The sequence below is a fragment of the Carcharhinus amblyrhynchos genome, chromosome 3, assembly GCF_965287045.1.
Source record: "Carcharhinus amblyrhynchos chromosome 3, sCarAmb.v2.hapA, whole genome shotgun sequence".
Taxonomy (NCBI): domain Eukaryota; kingdom Metazoa; phylum Chordata; class Chondrichthyes; order Carcharhiniformes; family Carcharhinidae; genus Carcharhinus; species Carcharhinus amblyrhynchos.
The window spans coordinates 28,447,303-28,460,660 of record NC_137326.1 but is presented as its reverse complement, the minus strand read 5'-3'; the positions used below and the strand labels follow the sequence as shown (position 1 = coordinate 28,460,660).

General features: G+C 39.4%; 1 protein-coding gene across 2 annotated transcripts in view; it reads left to right on the top strand.

Annotated features, from left to right (window-relative positions):
* The window catches only part of LOC145337821 (ERC protein 2), a 731,415-nt gene extending 718,623 nt beyond the window's left edge, over positions 1–12,792 (top strand). For both annotated transcript variants that reach the window (XM_080182675.1, XM_080182674.1), the window contains one exon: positions 10,400–12,792. In XM_080182675.1, coding sequence (XP_080038801.1) covers positions 10,400–10,537 — 138 coding nt within the window. In that variant the 3' untranslated portion in view covers positions 10,538–12,792. The remainder of the gene's footprint in view (positions 1–10,399) is intronic.
* The last annotated feature ends 566 nt before the right edge of the window (positions 12,793–13,358 follow it).

Sequence of the window (13,358 nt, the reverse complement as noted above, 5' to 3'; positions counted from 1 at the left end):
CACTGCTGCCTCACAGCATCAGTGATCTAGATTTGATTCCTAGCTTAGGTCATTGTGTGGATTTGGTGCATTCTCCCCATGTCTGCATGGGTTTCCTCCAGGTGCTCCGGTTTCCTCCCACAGTCCAAAGATATGCAGGTTAGGTGGATTGGCCATGCTAACATTAGTGTCATGCGACTGACCAGGGTAAATGCATGGAATTATGGGGATGGGGCCTGGATGGGACTGTGGTCTGTGCAGACTCAATGGGCTAAATGACCTCCTCCTGCACTGTAGGCTTCTAGGATCTAAAGCAGTGTCATCCTGGTCTGTTGGATTTACTGAATCGCTGCAGTGCATTTACCATCAAACACTCAAATAATCTCCACATTTTGCATCCTAATCTAATGAGGTTTAATATAGAAGTGGTTTTGCTCTGGACACTCAACTAAAAACATGAGTATTAATTGAAGTTTGACTAATCAATATGTTGAGCATATCTGAAACAGGCTAATGCTGCTGTGGTTTACATCTGTTCACCCCTGAGACATTCTAGGAATTTCCATTACTCTCTGTGGGATTTGGTTAACCACTTTGAGAATTTTTAGTGGGATGTGATGGACCAATTTTGGGTTGGAAAGGGCTAGTCACAGGTTTGAACCTTGGCTAAAGTCAACATAAATGTGTAGTCATCCCACTGCAAACTATGTGGCAATGCTCAAATTAGTATTAAAGCCACGTGTTGCCTTCTGTTAAGGTGCATGGATAGGGAAAACAAATCAAATCATTTGATCTTTAGTCTTAATAAATTGGTCACCAGGAACAATTGTAAATTCGCCTGCAGCTGGGATTTTCCAGTCCCACTGCTGTGAACGGAGATTTTGCTGAGCGCCATATTCTCTTGTTGGTGGCGGGGTGTACGAGACTGGAGAATTCCGTCCAATGTCTAAACATGTGTACCTGGAACTCAGCTTAATAAGGGTGATCTTATCTGGGGAATAAAAATCTGATTGATGATCAATGAGGTACCCAGCACTTAGAAAAAGTATTAAGCACCATGATTTGTTGATTTAACTTTTCTAGTGCAAATATAGAGATTATTCAATGGATATGAAGTGATTGTGCATCTGATTGGGTTAACATGTTCATTTAATGGCAGTTATACTGCTTACACTAGTACGTGGAGAGAAATGTAGCCCTCTGATTTTTCCAGTTGAACGACTTGTGTGTGAAGTGACACGGAAGAAATGTACTTAAACTCTGCGTTAATTGCAGGTAACCTTTCCCCGTTACTGACAAGCACAGTGACTTGCGACTAATGCATGTTTCTTCTGATTACAAAGGTTGCCAGCAGCTTTGGCAACAACATTTAAAAAACCAAGTAGCTTCAGCATTTATTAAGGCAATAATAACTAATATCAGCATTCTAGGTTCTTAATCTATTTGTGTTTCTTAGATTCAGGATCTTAGATCTCCCATCGGCTAGCACTCACTCTCTGTGGCCCAGAATCTTCCTTTACTTCCCATATCAAAATCATTTGTACTGAGCCCAAGGATCTAATGTAGAAACCATATTAGAGTGTTTTGGTTTGCCAGCCATATTGTGTATCCTCATGATCTTTTTCAATTCTGGAAGGCAGTAGAATAAGCTTGACTAGATCAGGACTCTGGCTGTAAACTGCCAGTAAAAAGTCTGACAACACCAGGTTTTAGTCCAACCTATTTATTTGACAATATACTCGCAAGCTTTCGGGTTAGCCCCTTCGTCAGGTGATTGGAGAGTTCTGGCCTCAGACAGAGCATATAAAGCACAGACAGTTTAGAGATTACTGATTAGAATGCGAATCCTTACACCTAACCTGCTGTTCAAGACCTGAAGTGGCTGATAATGTGAGTGGAAGGAGCACTGATCACAGTTTAAAGAGATGTGTATTGTCTCCAGACAGTACAGTAAGTGAGGTTTTGCAAACCCAGGCAAGTCACGGGGGTTACAGATAGTGCGACATGAACCCAAGATCCCTGTTGAGACCGTCCTCATGTGTGCGGAACTTGGCTATCAGTCTCTGTTCAGCGACTCTGCGCTGTCGTGTGTCGTGAAGGCCGCCTTGGAGAATGCTTACCCGAAGGTCAGAGGCTGAATGCCCGTGACCACTGAAGTGTTCGCCAACAGGAAGGGAACAGTCTTGCCTGGTGACTGTCGAGCGATGTTCATTCATCCGTTGTCGTAGCGTCTGCATGGTCTCCCCAATGTACCATGCTTCGGGACATCCTTTCTTGCAACGTATCAGGTAGACAATGTTGGCCGAGTTGCAAGAGTATTTACCATGTACCTGGTGGACGGTATTCTCACGTGTGATGATGGTATCCATGTCGATGATCCGGCATGTCTTGCAGAGGTTGCTGTGGCAGGGTTGTGTGGTATTGTGGTCACTGTTCTCCTGAAGGCTGGGTAGTTTGCTACGAACAATGGTCTGTTTGAGGTTGTGTGGTTGTCTGAAAGCAAGAAGTGGGGGTGTGGGGATAGCCCTGGCGAGATGTTTGTCTTCATCAATGATATGTTGAAGACTCCGGAGAAGATGTCGTAGCTTCTCCGCTCTGGGAAAGTACTGGACGACGAAGGGTACTCTGTCCACTGTGTCCTGTGTTTGCCTTCTGTGGCGCATCGGAACTGCCGATCATTGTTCGCAGCAAACTACCCAGCCTTCAGGAGAACAGTGACCACAATACCACACAACCCTGCCACAGCAACCTCTGCAAGACATGCCGGATCATCGACATGGATACCATCATCACACGTGAGAATACCGTCCACCAGGTACATGGTAAATACTCTTGCAACTCGGCCAACATTGTCTACCTGATACGTTGCAAGAAAGGATGTCCCGAAGCATGGTACATTGGGGAGACCATGCAGACGCTACGACAACGGATGAATGAACATCGCTCGACAGTCACCAGGCAAGACTGTTCCCTTCCTGTTGGCGAACACTTCAGTGGTCATGGGCATTCAGCCTCTGACCTTCGGGTAAGCATTCTCCAAGGCGGCCTTCACGACACACGACAGCGCAGAGTCGCTGAACAGAGACTGATAGCCAAGTTCCGCACACATGAGGACGGTCTCAACAGGGATCTTGGGTTCATGTCGCACTATCTGTAACCCCCGTGACTTGCCTGGGTTTGCAAAACCTCACTTACTGTACTGTCTGGAGACAATACACATCTCTTTAAACTGTGATCAGTGCTCCTTCCACTCACATTATCAGCCACTTCAGGTCTTGAACAGCAGGTTAGGTGTAAGGATTCGCATTCTAATCAGTAATCTCTAAACTGTCTGTGCTTTATATGCTCTGTCTGAGGCCAGAACTCTCCATTCACCTGACGAAGGGGCTAACCCGAAAGCTTGCGAGTATATTATCAAATAAATAGGTTGGACTAAAACCTGGTGTTGTCAGACTTTTTACTGTGTTTACGCCAGTCCAACGCCAGCATACCCACATCATGTAAACTGCCAAACAGATTAAGTTGGATTCTCAGTAGTTATAAGCTTAATATCCTCCTCCAGAAGATAAAATGAAATTGAAGTTGCATTCACTGCATAAAACTGCATTGTAAACTGGACTGAACAGAAGAGGGATGAAGAGATTGTGCCAATTTGCAGGTGTTTCTGTAGCTGAATCTCTGGCGAGGGGGAAAGTGAGTTTCCAATACATTTTATTCTATTGACCAGGCAAATGTTGAGCCCATGGCTCGGAATGTTATCTTTACTTCAAGATTTATTGCTTACTGTCCACAGAGTCTGTCCAACCTATCTCTCTGTCATGGCTACCTTGAGCAGGATTCTTCAGTTTAAGCAAGATAGGCTAAGAATATTTTTTGACATGACAAGGACAAAGGAAATCTAGTTGTTTTTCTTGAACTAAAAAAGAGTCTCCAATCAAACATTCATACTGAAACGTGTATTTGAATTGACTGGCTCTATCCCTTCCTCAGTTACCTAAAAAGACATAACATCTGTTTTCAAGGTTTTGTATATCAAAACAAGCTGGACCATTTTCAGTGATTGAATCTGGTTTCTAACTTTGTGTTCCATGACAGGATGAACGAAACTAATGCCCCAATGAACCGTGAACAAGAATGCTTAGTTGTTTTCGCAATGAGTTCTGGGCACAACGATTGTAATCAGAGGCCCAACTCTTCTCTTGAGAGACCATTTGACGTTGGTCGCCAATTTGACAGCATTGAGGATCCTGAGAAAAGAGCAGTGTAAGGTTCCAAATCTGGATCCCTACACCTGAACCTGATGGATGGTGATGTTTTAACAGGCGTTAGCATGTTTCCAAAATACAACATAGTTAGGAAAGCACCAACCTTGTAAGTTTTGTAGATTCCCCCAGAAACCTGCTGTGTTAATATAGCTGGGCAATTAGTAAAAAGCATATAAAGGATGATGCGAAATGGAGAACAACATCCAGTGGATCAATCCCAGAGCGGATGGATTTAATGCCAAATGATGATTTTCCTCAAAATTCCCATGTGGCTAAAACAAGATTACATGTCATTTTCTGATACTTGAATCCAAAGAGATTAAAAGCACAAAATGCCTGGAGTTTAGGAGAAAATATTGCAAAACTGTTTTCAGAATTTAAAAATTATATTTTTGTGGTTTTTACAAGCAGTTTGTTATCCAAGTTATATATTTATAGCTAGGAATCAAATAATCTTCTATTTTTGGTGTGTGGCTTAGTTACAGGCTCGCTTTTCCTCTACAAAACCTAGCCACTTCTCATCAACCCCAGGCATGCCGGTGTCATGGTTTTATTTCTACAAGTGGCCTCTCTGAGTAACATTCAAAAAATATCATTAATTAAGGCAGATTTTGCTGTAGGATCATGTCACCGGGATAGGATTAAAATTTCCAACCTAATTTCGCAAAGGCATTTGATATTCATGCCATCGATGAAGGCTGGAACCTAACATAGGTCTGAGAGGTAAAAGGACAATGCATTAACCTACTGTGTCATCATGTCCTCCAAAGTTCTGTAAAACCTCCATTTAATTGTGCTGTTGTACTATATTAGAATGTGATGAAAAACATATTGGCAGAATTTTTGTTATTTGTGGCTGTCAAAAGCATCAGATATAAATCCACATCAAAAACATGGGTTTTGGATATGCTTCCCTGTTTCAGTACGTTGCATTATTAAATTAAATACCACAGGGCTAGCTTAAGGTGACACAAAGAATAATAATTAGAAGTCAAGTCTTTGAATTGCTACTTTCTCAGTAATCTAATCACATCAAGAAAAATAAGTAATTGAGAAAAAGTATTTTTCCTTTGATCACAGACACAACAAATAAACCACAGGGGAAGAAAGAATGGAATTGAGGCAGTATTTCTGAGATGACAAGTTATGATACGATCATTTGGTTCTGGAATTCATACAGAGAGAATGCCTGCTGGGACTCTTAGATAGAGACATCCTTAATACCATAGCTCGGCTGGAAACTCCGTTTTAAACAATAAAATAATACTATTCTGTTTTGTTAAGCTAATTTATCCTATCAATATTTAGTCTTTTCTTCAGATGCCATGTGTGTCTTATTAGAAATAGGGTAAGCTGTTTCTTCAAATGCTGTTCCTGGATTTTTGGTATCTGGACACATGTTCAAAGTAACATTTGTTGGCCACATGTAACAGGGGAGGGACTTTTGCTTCAGAACTGAGGTCATCACAAAACAGATACTTTATGGAACGTGAAGTATGTGGTAATGAAATGTGCCCAGTTTAAGATGATTGCGCCTGTTGAAATATAAATCATTTATTTTGATTCATATTTTATTTTTAGGACCAGAATAATGAATCTTTATGAAAAGCAAGCAGGATTATTGTGTTTTAACAAAAAGTAATTAAATTTGTCAGGAGGTCTTTAATCATCTTGGATTCACAAATATATGGGCAAAGGTTTAGCAGGGCTCAGTAAATGTTCTGGGTAAATGGTCAATTTGGTATTTGAATACAAATTTATTGTTTAGTAGTTTGAAAGGCAATGGTGTAATTTGAATATTGGAAAAGAGGGTTGTGTAACTTCAGAACATTGTAATGCCTTAGGTGAACCAAAGCAAAATAGTAATTCAAATTGCAATCATAACCGTGTCGCGTTTCTCTACATAATGTACTTTTAAAATGTTTAGATTCTGAAGAGGAGTAGATTAACATATAAGTAAGACCTAGCGAAATATCAAAATGAAATTTGATCAAGCAGTCTCATAAAACTGAGCAAATTGGATAGAGAAATTGTTTGTTAACGAAGTCATAAAAAATAAGTAGTCACAAGTACCACTGGCCTTGCAATTCAGTTGGGTTATTGAGGTCACTAATCATTGCATTCCTCCATTTAAGGAAGGTTAAAATGTTCAGTAAAGCCATGTGTTGAAGAGAAGGTTTTCATTAGTGCCCTTTTAATTATTTTGTTTCATAGATAGCTTTGAAACATCATGCTGGGCATCAACGGCAGAATTTTTATACTTACTGTTCTTCCTGCATTGGTATCAAAGTTTGATTTGATTTATTATTGTCACATATATTAACATACAGTAAAAGGTATTGTTTCTTGCATGCTATACAGACAAAGCACATCGTTCATTGAGAAGGAAACGAGAGAGTGCAGAATGTAGTGTTACAGTCATAGCGAGGGTGTAGCAAAAGATCAATCCATTGCAAGGTAGGTCCATTCAAATATCTGATGGCAGCAGGGAAGAGACTGCTCTTGAGTCAGTTGGTATGTGACCTCAGATTTTAGTATCTTTTTGGAAGGAAGTTGAAGAGAGAATGTCCAGGATGCGTGGGGTCCTTAATTATGCTGGCTGCATTGCCGAGACAGCGGGAAGTATAGACAGAGTAAATGGATGGGAGGCTGGTTTGCGTGATGGATTGGGCTACGTTCACAACCCTTTATAGTTTCTTGCGGTAAATTTCTAAAGTAAACTTTGAAAGGATGAAACTTGAATGTGCAGTAATTTTAAAAAGTTCTTGAAAAGGACAGTTTCGACTATGGTGGGATTTCATTTTCGTGTTAATAGTATTCACATTTCTTAGTGAAGTGAAGGTACCGTGATGGTGGTGTGGAGACCATTGCATTAAAAACACAGAAGCACACTTGAGATTGCATTTCCCTTTGGAAATGCCACACTAGAGTATACATGTTCATTCCCATCGCTGCTGTTTTATAAATGTATTTGTTATTTTTACACAGGTGGAAATTTTGCATCAAACAGAAACCCTGAAAACATTTTACTCATTTTTCTTCTTAATAACAGAATGGACATTCTGAGACTTAATACTGCTGTGTCAACTTGGTGTATACTGTGTTGGGGGTATGCTTATATTTAGATTTGAAATAGCATGAATCACATTCATTCATTAAATACTGGACTTTTGACCACTGTGTAATTTTCTTTCTCTTGGAATATAGTCTGTTCTGTAGATGACTTGTATCTTTATTCGCATTATATTATTGATTGTTTAATCCTTTGCCTGGGGTAAAATATCTGGCCAGCCAACAGTGTGAATCAGAAAATCACAGTTAGCGAACTCATGATTTTCTCACCTGAATATGTGGTGAGATGGCAAGACCCCTCAAGTCAGCCAATTGTAATGCTCTTTGAGAATTTTTCAGATTCCTGCCTAGCCAGCTACCCTCTCCTTTCTTCTGATCCACTTGTCTATTTTAGCAAAGTGACTAATATTGCTCTAGCCAACATAAAATGTGTTCCACCCTACTCCTTTCCTTCTATCATATACCACATTGTGGTTAACTCACGCCTCCCACCCTGCTGTTTCTAGTCTGCTGAGCACACCTGGGCCCAGAGAGTGGGATCAACTCAGAAGCCTGGGGAAAACGGCTGGTTGGATCCGATTACAGGATTCCCAGCTGGAAAGCAGTGCTGACAATTTCTGCTGGAATGTCCATTGGCAGCTCACACCCTGCATTTCTAACCAGCCCTTGACACTCGCACATCTCCATGGCCACTTCCAAATTCGAGCCCATCCCCACCTCCATGGAGTAAAAGTAGTTTGTTGTGGGGGCCAATTAAATGGAGAAGTGTCAACCAGGTAGGAAATTTCCCACCTCATTAGTGAAAATCCAGCCCCTAATTTGTTGGCCAGCCTGTAGCAGTCAAAGCTAACTTTATATCTACTCTCAGTTTCTAGAAATTTACTGTTACTGCTGCCAGATAAACTTCACTGAGAAGAAGCATGAACTGCAGACTTTCTGTCACAACAGCACATGCTCCTTGTACTCTTTGTTCTTCTTTTCCAGCTTTCTCCTGCACAGTTGTTAACTTTCCCAAAGAGAAAATATGACATTTTTGGCTTTCTCCTGCTCCACCAACACTAATCTTGATGACTTTGGCAAATAATTTCCTTCCTGTGTCACATTCTTTCGTTATGACTGATCAGGTTTACTTTTCCCCCATCTGTTGGATGTTCTCTGTACTCCAATAAGATATCTCCAAGCACATCTGTCCTGTCAAAGTCATGATATGTCCCTCCTGACTGAACCCTGTGTTACACAACCACTTCAGTCTTTATTTTTAAACTCCAAATCCAGATGTCCTCCTTGAAAATTCTCTTGTCCTCACTAATCCCTGAGAAGAGTCGTGCATCTTACCCTTGAAACTACTGCCGAATTATTATTCCATTTTCCCTTGGATATCTATGCTAATTTTTAAATTATCCTATGCCCTAAAAGAAATGGCTGCAGAGGCAGTGGGTGCATTGGCTGCAATCTTCCAAATCTCCCTAGATTCAGGGAAGAATCCTGCAGATTGGCAAACCTATTATGTAACACTTCAACAAAGAAAGGAGACAGAAAGCAGAAACGTACAGACCAGTTTGCCTCACATCTGTCATCAGGAAAGTGTTGGAATCCATTATTAGTGAAGAATAGCAGAACATTTAGAAAATCAGAATACAGTCAAGCAGAGTCAACGTGGTTTTGTGAAAGGTTTATTGTGTTTGACAAATGTATTGGGCCTTCTGAGGATGTGACAAGCAGAATGGATAAAGGAGAACCTGTTGTTGTCAATTGTCCCTTGATGCGCAGTCAAGAGTTTCATCCATGGATCTTGTAACTGACCAGGCCAATTCCTGACCCATAAGTCTTATGGGACAGGACCTACCTAGCATATGGGACAGGACCTACCTAGACTTGCATCTTCTAAGCAATAAGCAACCTCCCTGTTTTTCCAACCAAAATGTACTTAACTTATGTTTGTGTGTTGGACTCATTTGCTAATTATTTGCTCATTCAGTAAGTTCATTAATGTCTCGCTACAATTTGTTGCAGTCTTCCTCAGTATTGATGATCCTCAACTAATTTGATAGTGTTTTTGATTCCAAAGACCAACTTGTGGATGTAAATTTTGAACAGTTAGTGGTTCCAGCACTGATCCTTGTAGAACGCCACATCCCATCTTCTGCCATCTGAATAATTACCCTTTACTCCCACTCTCTGCTTTCTGTTGTGACACCAGCTAGCCAATCTGTCTGCCACTTATCCCCTGACTGCACATTCTCTAAGAGTATTCGTTAGTCTATTACAGGACACCTTATCGAAGGCCTTTTGAAAATCCAGTTAAATTACATCCACTGCATTGCCATTGCCAACTTTCTTCGTTATCTTCTCAAAAAACTTAACAAAGTTAGTCAACAAAATTTTCCTTTTTAAAATACATGCTAACTATTCATTATTACATTTTGCTTTTCTGGCTGTTTTTCTGTTCTCTCCTTGAGTGAAGGTTCCATTATTTTTCCTACCTTTGATGTCAAGCTGATTAGTCTATAATTTCCAGCACATTTCTATCCATCCTCCCCCTTAAATATAGGAAGTATATTAGCTATCCATCAGTCCTCTTTTCCAACAAATTATTAAATATGAGTTGTAATGTTGCTGCCATCTTTTTGTTAGATTCTTTTAAAATACAACCAAACTGGGTCTTTTGTCGTCTTCAGTTTATTTAGTTTATTCAATATTTGAAGGCCTTGGTGTCCCATTAAAATAAATGCCAAAAGCACCTAACAATGATAACACATATTCCCCCTGTATGCCAATTCCTTCTTTGCTTAAACATATCTGAATATTTAACTTCGGAGTAATTAAAGTTCCGTATATGATATTTAGAAGGAACAAAATATACAAGCTACATTAATTTTCACTTTGAAACTATTGTAAAATTTGGAGCAATGTTTCTTATAAAAGAAATACATCAACACACAAATGTTATTTACTATTCTCATTCCAGCCATGAAGCAAGTGACTGTTACATTGCTCATTAGCACTATAAGACATAAAGGTCAGCTTGTCCCAGGTAGCCATTTGCGTGCAAAATCTAAACTATATATTGTTGTTTTTACTAGCTGACAGAGGAGTTGGAGAGAGGAGAAAAGGAAAATCTGGCACTACAGGAGTACACAGACAACTTGCTTCAACGAATTTCAGATCTCTGTCCTGATGTCCTGGAGCAAGTCATCAAAATGCTGGAAGAGGCAGCCTGATGCAGCAGAAAGGGAGGTAGTATTGAAATGGTGCTAGCACATTGCAAAATGATTAGAAAGGAAAAATCCATTCAGCATTAACACCACTCAATACTGCACCATTGATTCAAAGCCAATTTTCATCCGACTATATTTGTGTATACCTTAACAGTATTTGGAATATCATTCCAGAAATAATAGGGTCCTCAAAGTTACTATCAAGAAAGATGGAAATAATCTGTACTCTGAAAAGCCTATGTTATGATTAGGTGGGTGTTCAGCTTTGCCTTGACTACCTTCTTGAGATTCCTATTCTTTGCAGTTTTTATACCCAGCTTTAGCTTTTAACCCATTATTGTCAACTTCTGCAGGCTCAGCAGCTACAATGGGTTCAGGGAATTCCACGGGTAATCTTTCCTTACTCTCTGGTACCTTAGCCACACTTGCATCTAAATTTCCAGGTGGGCAGGAAAGCAACAAGAACTTTTAGAATAGAAAATCATTCTAGTGGATAATATATTAAATCTAAAGCGTAGCTTCTGTGTGATGAAAAGTTCAGTTTTAAAGGTGAAAGAATTATCAAACAGTTGACAAGGATTATCCTTCTGAACAAAGAAACCTGTGCCTCTCAAAATGTACTGTACGTCTGAATATGTTCATTAGATGATCAACTTATAAGAGGTGTTGTTAAAATGGAAGAGTATTTACAATTCTGGAACTGGCCCACTAGCTTGGGATTGCTATATGTAAAGCACATGTCAGCAAGTAAGAAAAAGAAGCAGAAGTTGTGCAATTCTTTCTTGCTGACGTAGCAAAGCTCTCTGATGGTAATGGTTGTACTTTATGCCATTATTGAAGATTCCAGAAGAAATTTAACAGCATCTTGCAGCTGGTTTCTACGTATGGCAACTTGTGCATTTGTATAATTTTGAGTTCTTAATGCATAATCATACTCAATGGCAAAGGAACTTCACTGCTTTGAGTGGAAATGCAATAGAAAACTTTTTACTGCTTTAAGTGAAACCAAACCTCAGAGCTTTCTTCAGTAAAGGGGGCAAAGTTCTTTGGAATATGTTCAGCACATCTGGCATATTTTGCACTCCTGGAGAACGCAGGCAACAAGAAGTAGTATGTAACATTGTTGTCACATTGGGGTTGTGATCCTTTGAGTGCCCTAACAAGCAGTTCTCTATGTTCTATAGTACAACTGAATACTTGAAGTAGGAAATTCTTACCACAAGGACCTAATGTTAAGTAAATGTCATAGTAAATGCATAAATGCAATGATGTTTAGCTGTTAGATCATTTATATGTAATGTGCCAATTTGGAACAGTTATTGCATTGGGGGAATTATGTTGTTCCCAGATTATAGAAATATGGATCATAAACATGAACTTCAAATCAGGACATCAAAACAAGACTTTCTGGGCAAAAGAAAACTGTTCTACCAAATGAAAAAGGACATTTCTCGTTACATGTTTTACAGAATTTCAAGATATTTTCTTTTGATACTTTGGCATAGAACTCTGGTTAAAATAAACACTGTGACAAACTGACAGTAATGTTTTATTTATGCGTCACTGGTAGACATCTCGCTTTGAGTGTTAAAAAAAAATGATTACCATTAACACAAATTCTCTTTTCTCTTGGCTTGTTTTCAGATAATTAACTTGACTGGTGTTCTGATTGTTATTACGCCTGTATTATATACTGTGTCAATTTCTGTACAGTAATTTTTGTATTTGAGATTTGTGTATCCAAAAGCACGCAATTTCAGTTTGACTTTCATTTGAAAGTGGATTAAAAATTTAATTTTCAAGTAAGTGTTTACAAGCGGATCATACAAATGTTGACACAATGCTTACCCGCGATGTAATTGTGTAGAATGGTGTTTGAATGTGATGTGCTGGAATATGTAGATCAGTAATTCCCTTGGTAACCTTTAAATGTTCTGTCAGATTTTAGTAACACCTCTAGTCTTATTATTTTCGAGTTTGTGGCATGTCATGGATTCTGCTGTTGATATGTAGTGAAGATGTTGACATGGTACCAAAAGGAATCCTTGAGTATGGTTAACCGCCATGGGCATGATTTAAAACTGTTACTGTACATCATTATCTCGTGGACATTTAGAGGTATATAAAGTACAAAACATTGTTATCAATGTGCAAGAAATATTTAGTGTTGCCCAGCTTGTTTATATATTCATTAAATAAAGATTTCTTTCTGATATCACCGTTGCTGTTTAATAAAGAAAACTGCTTTTTTTGTGGAATGCTGTTTTTTTTTTCAGTTTATTTTCAGAATAAATCCAAATTTATCATTATACGAAAATTGCCATACAATAGCTTTCACCAGCTTCTCCACTTAACTGTCCACCACCATCCTCCCCCCCGCCCCCCCCCACTTCATATACTGCTTCTCGTCCATTTAATGACCTTAACTCAGTAGTGCTTTCGCCGCAATGGGCATGAATACAACTCCATGATTTGCCAGCAGGAATACATTTCAAGCTGGGTGAGCTGGGAGACGTCAATTTTTCCCCTGTCCAGGCTGTAACTTGGCTTCAGTTAGCACTCCGTCACCTCAGCCAACCAACTGAGAACTGTCAAAAGCTCACCAAAAGCCAGGCAACTGAATTTGAGTTACAAGTAACACTCCGTCCTGATCTCGTGAACTAGCTGGAAGTCAATCACTCAGTTGTTTGAGTGGCTTGATTCCAGCAGCGCAGTTAATGCTACATATAGAGGGAAATGATTTACTTGTAGATAATCATTTTGAGACTTTTTAAAAAAAAAAATCAGAATGGAAAATTAGAACATATTCCTCCTGCAATTTCTC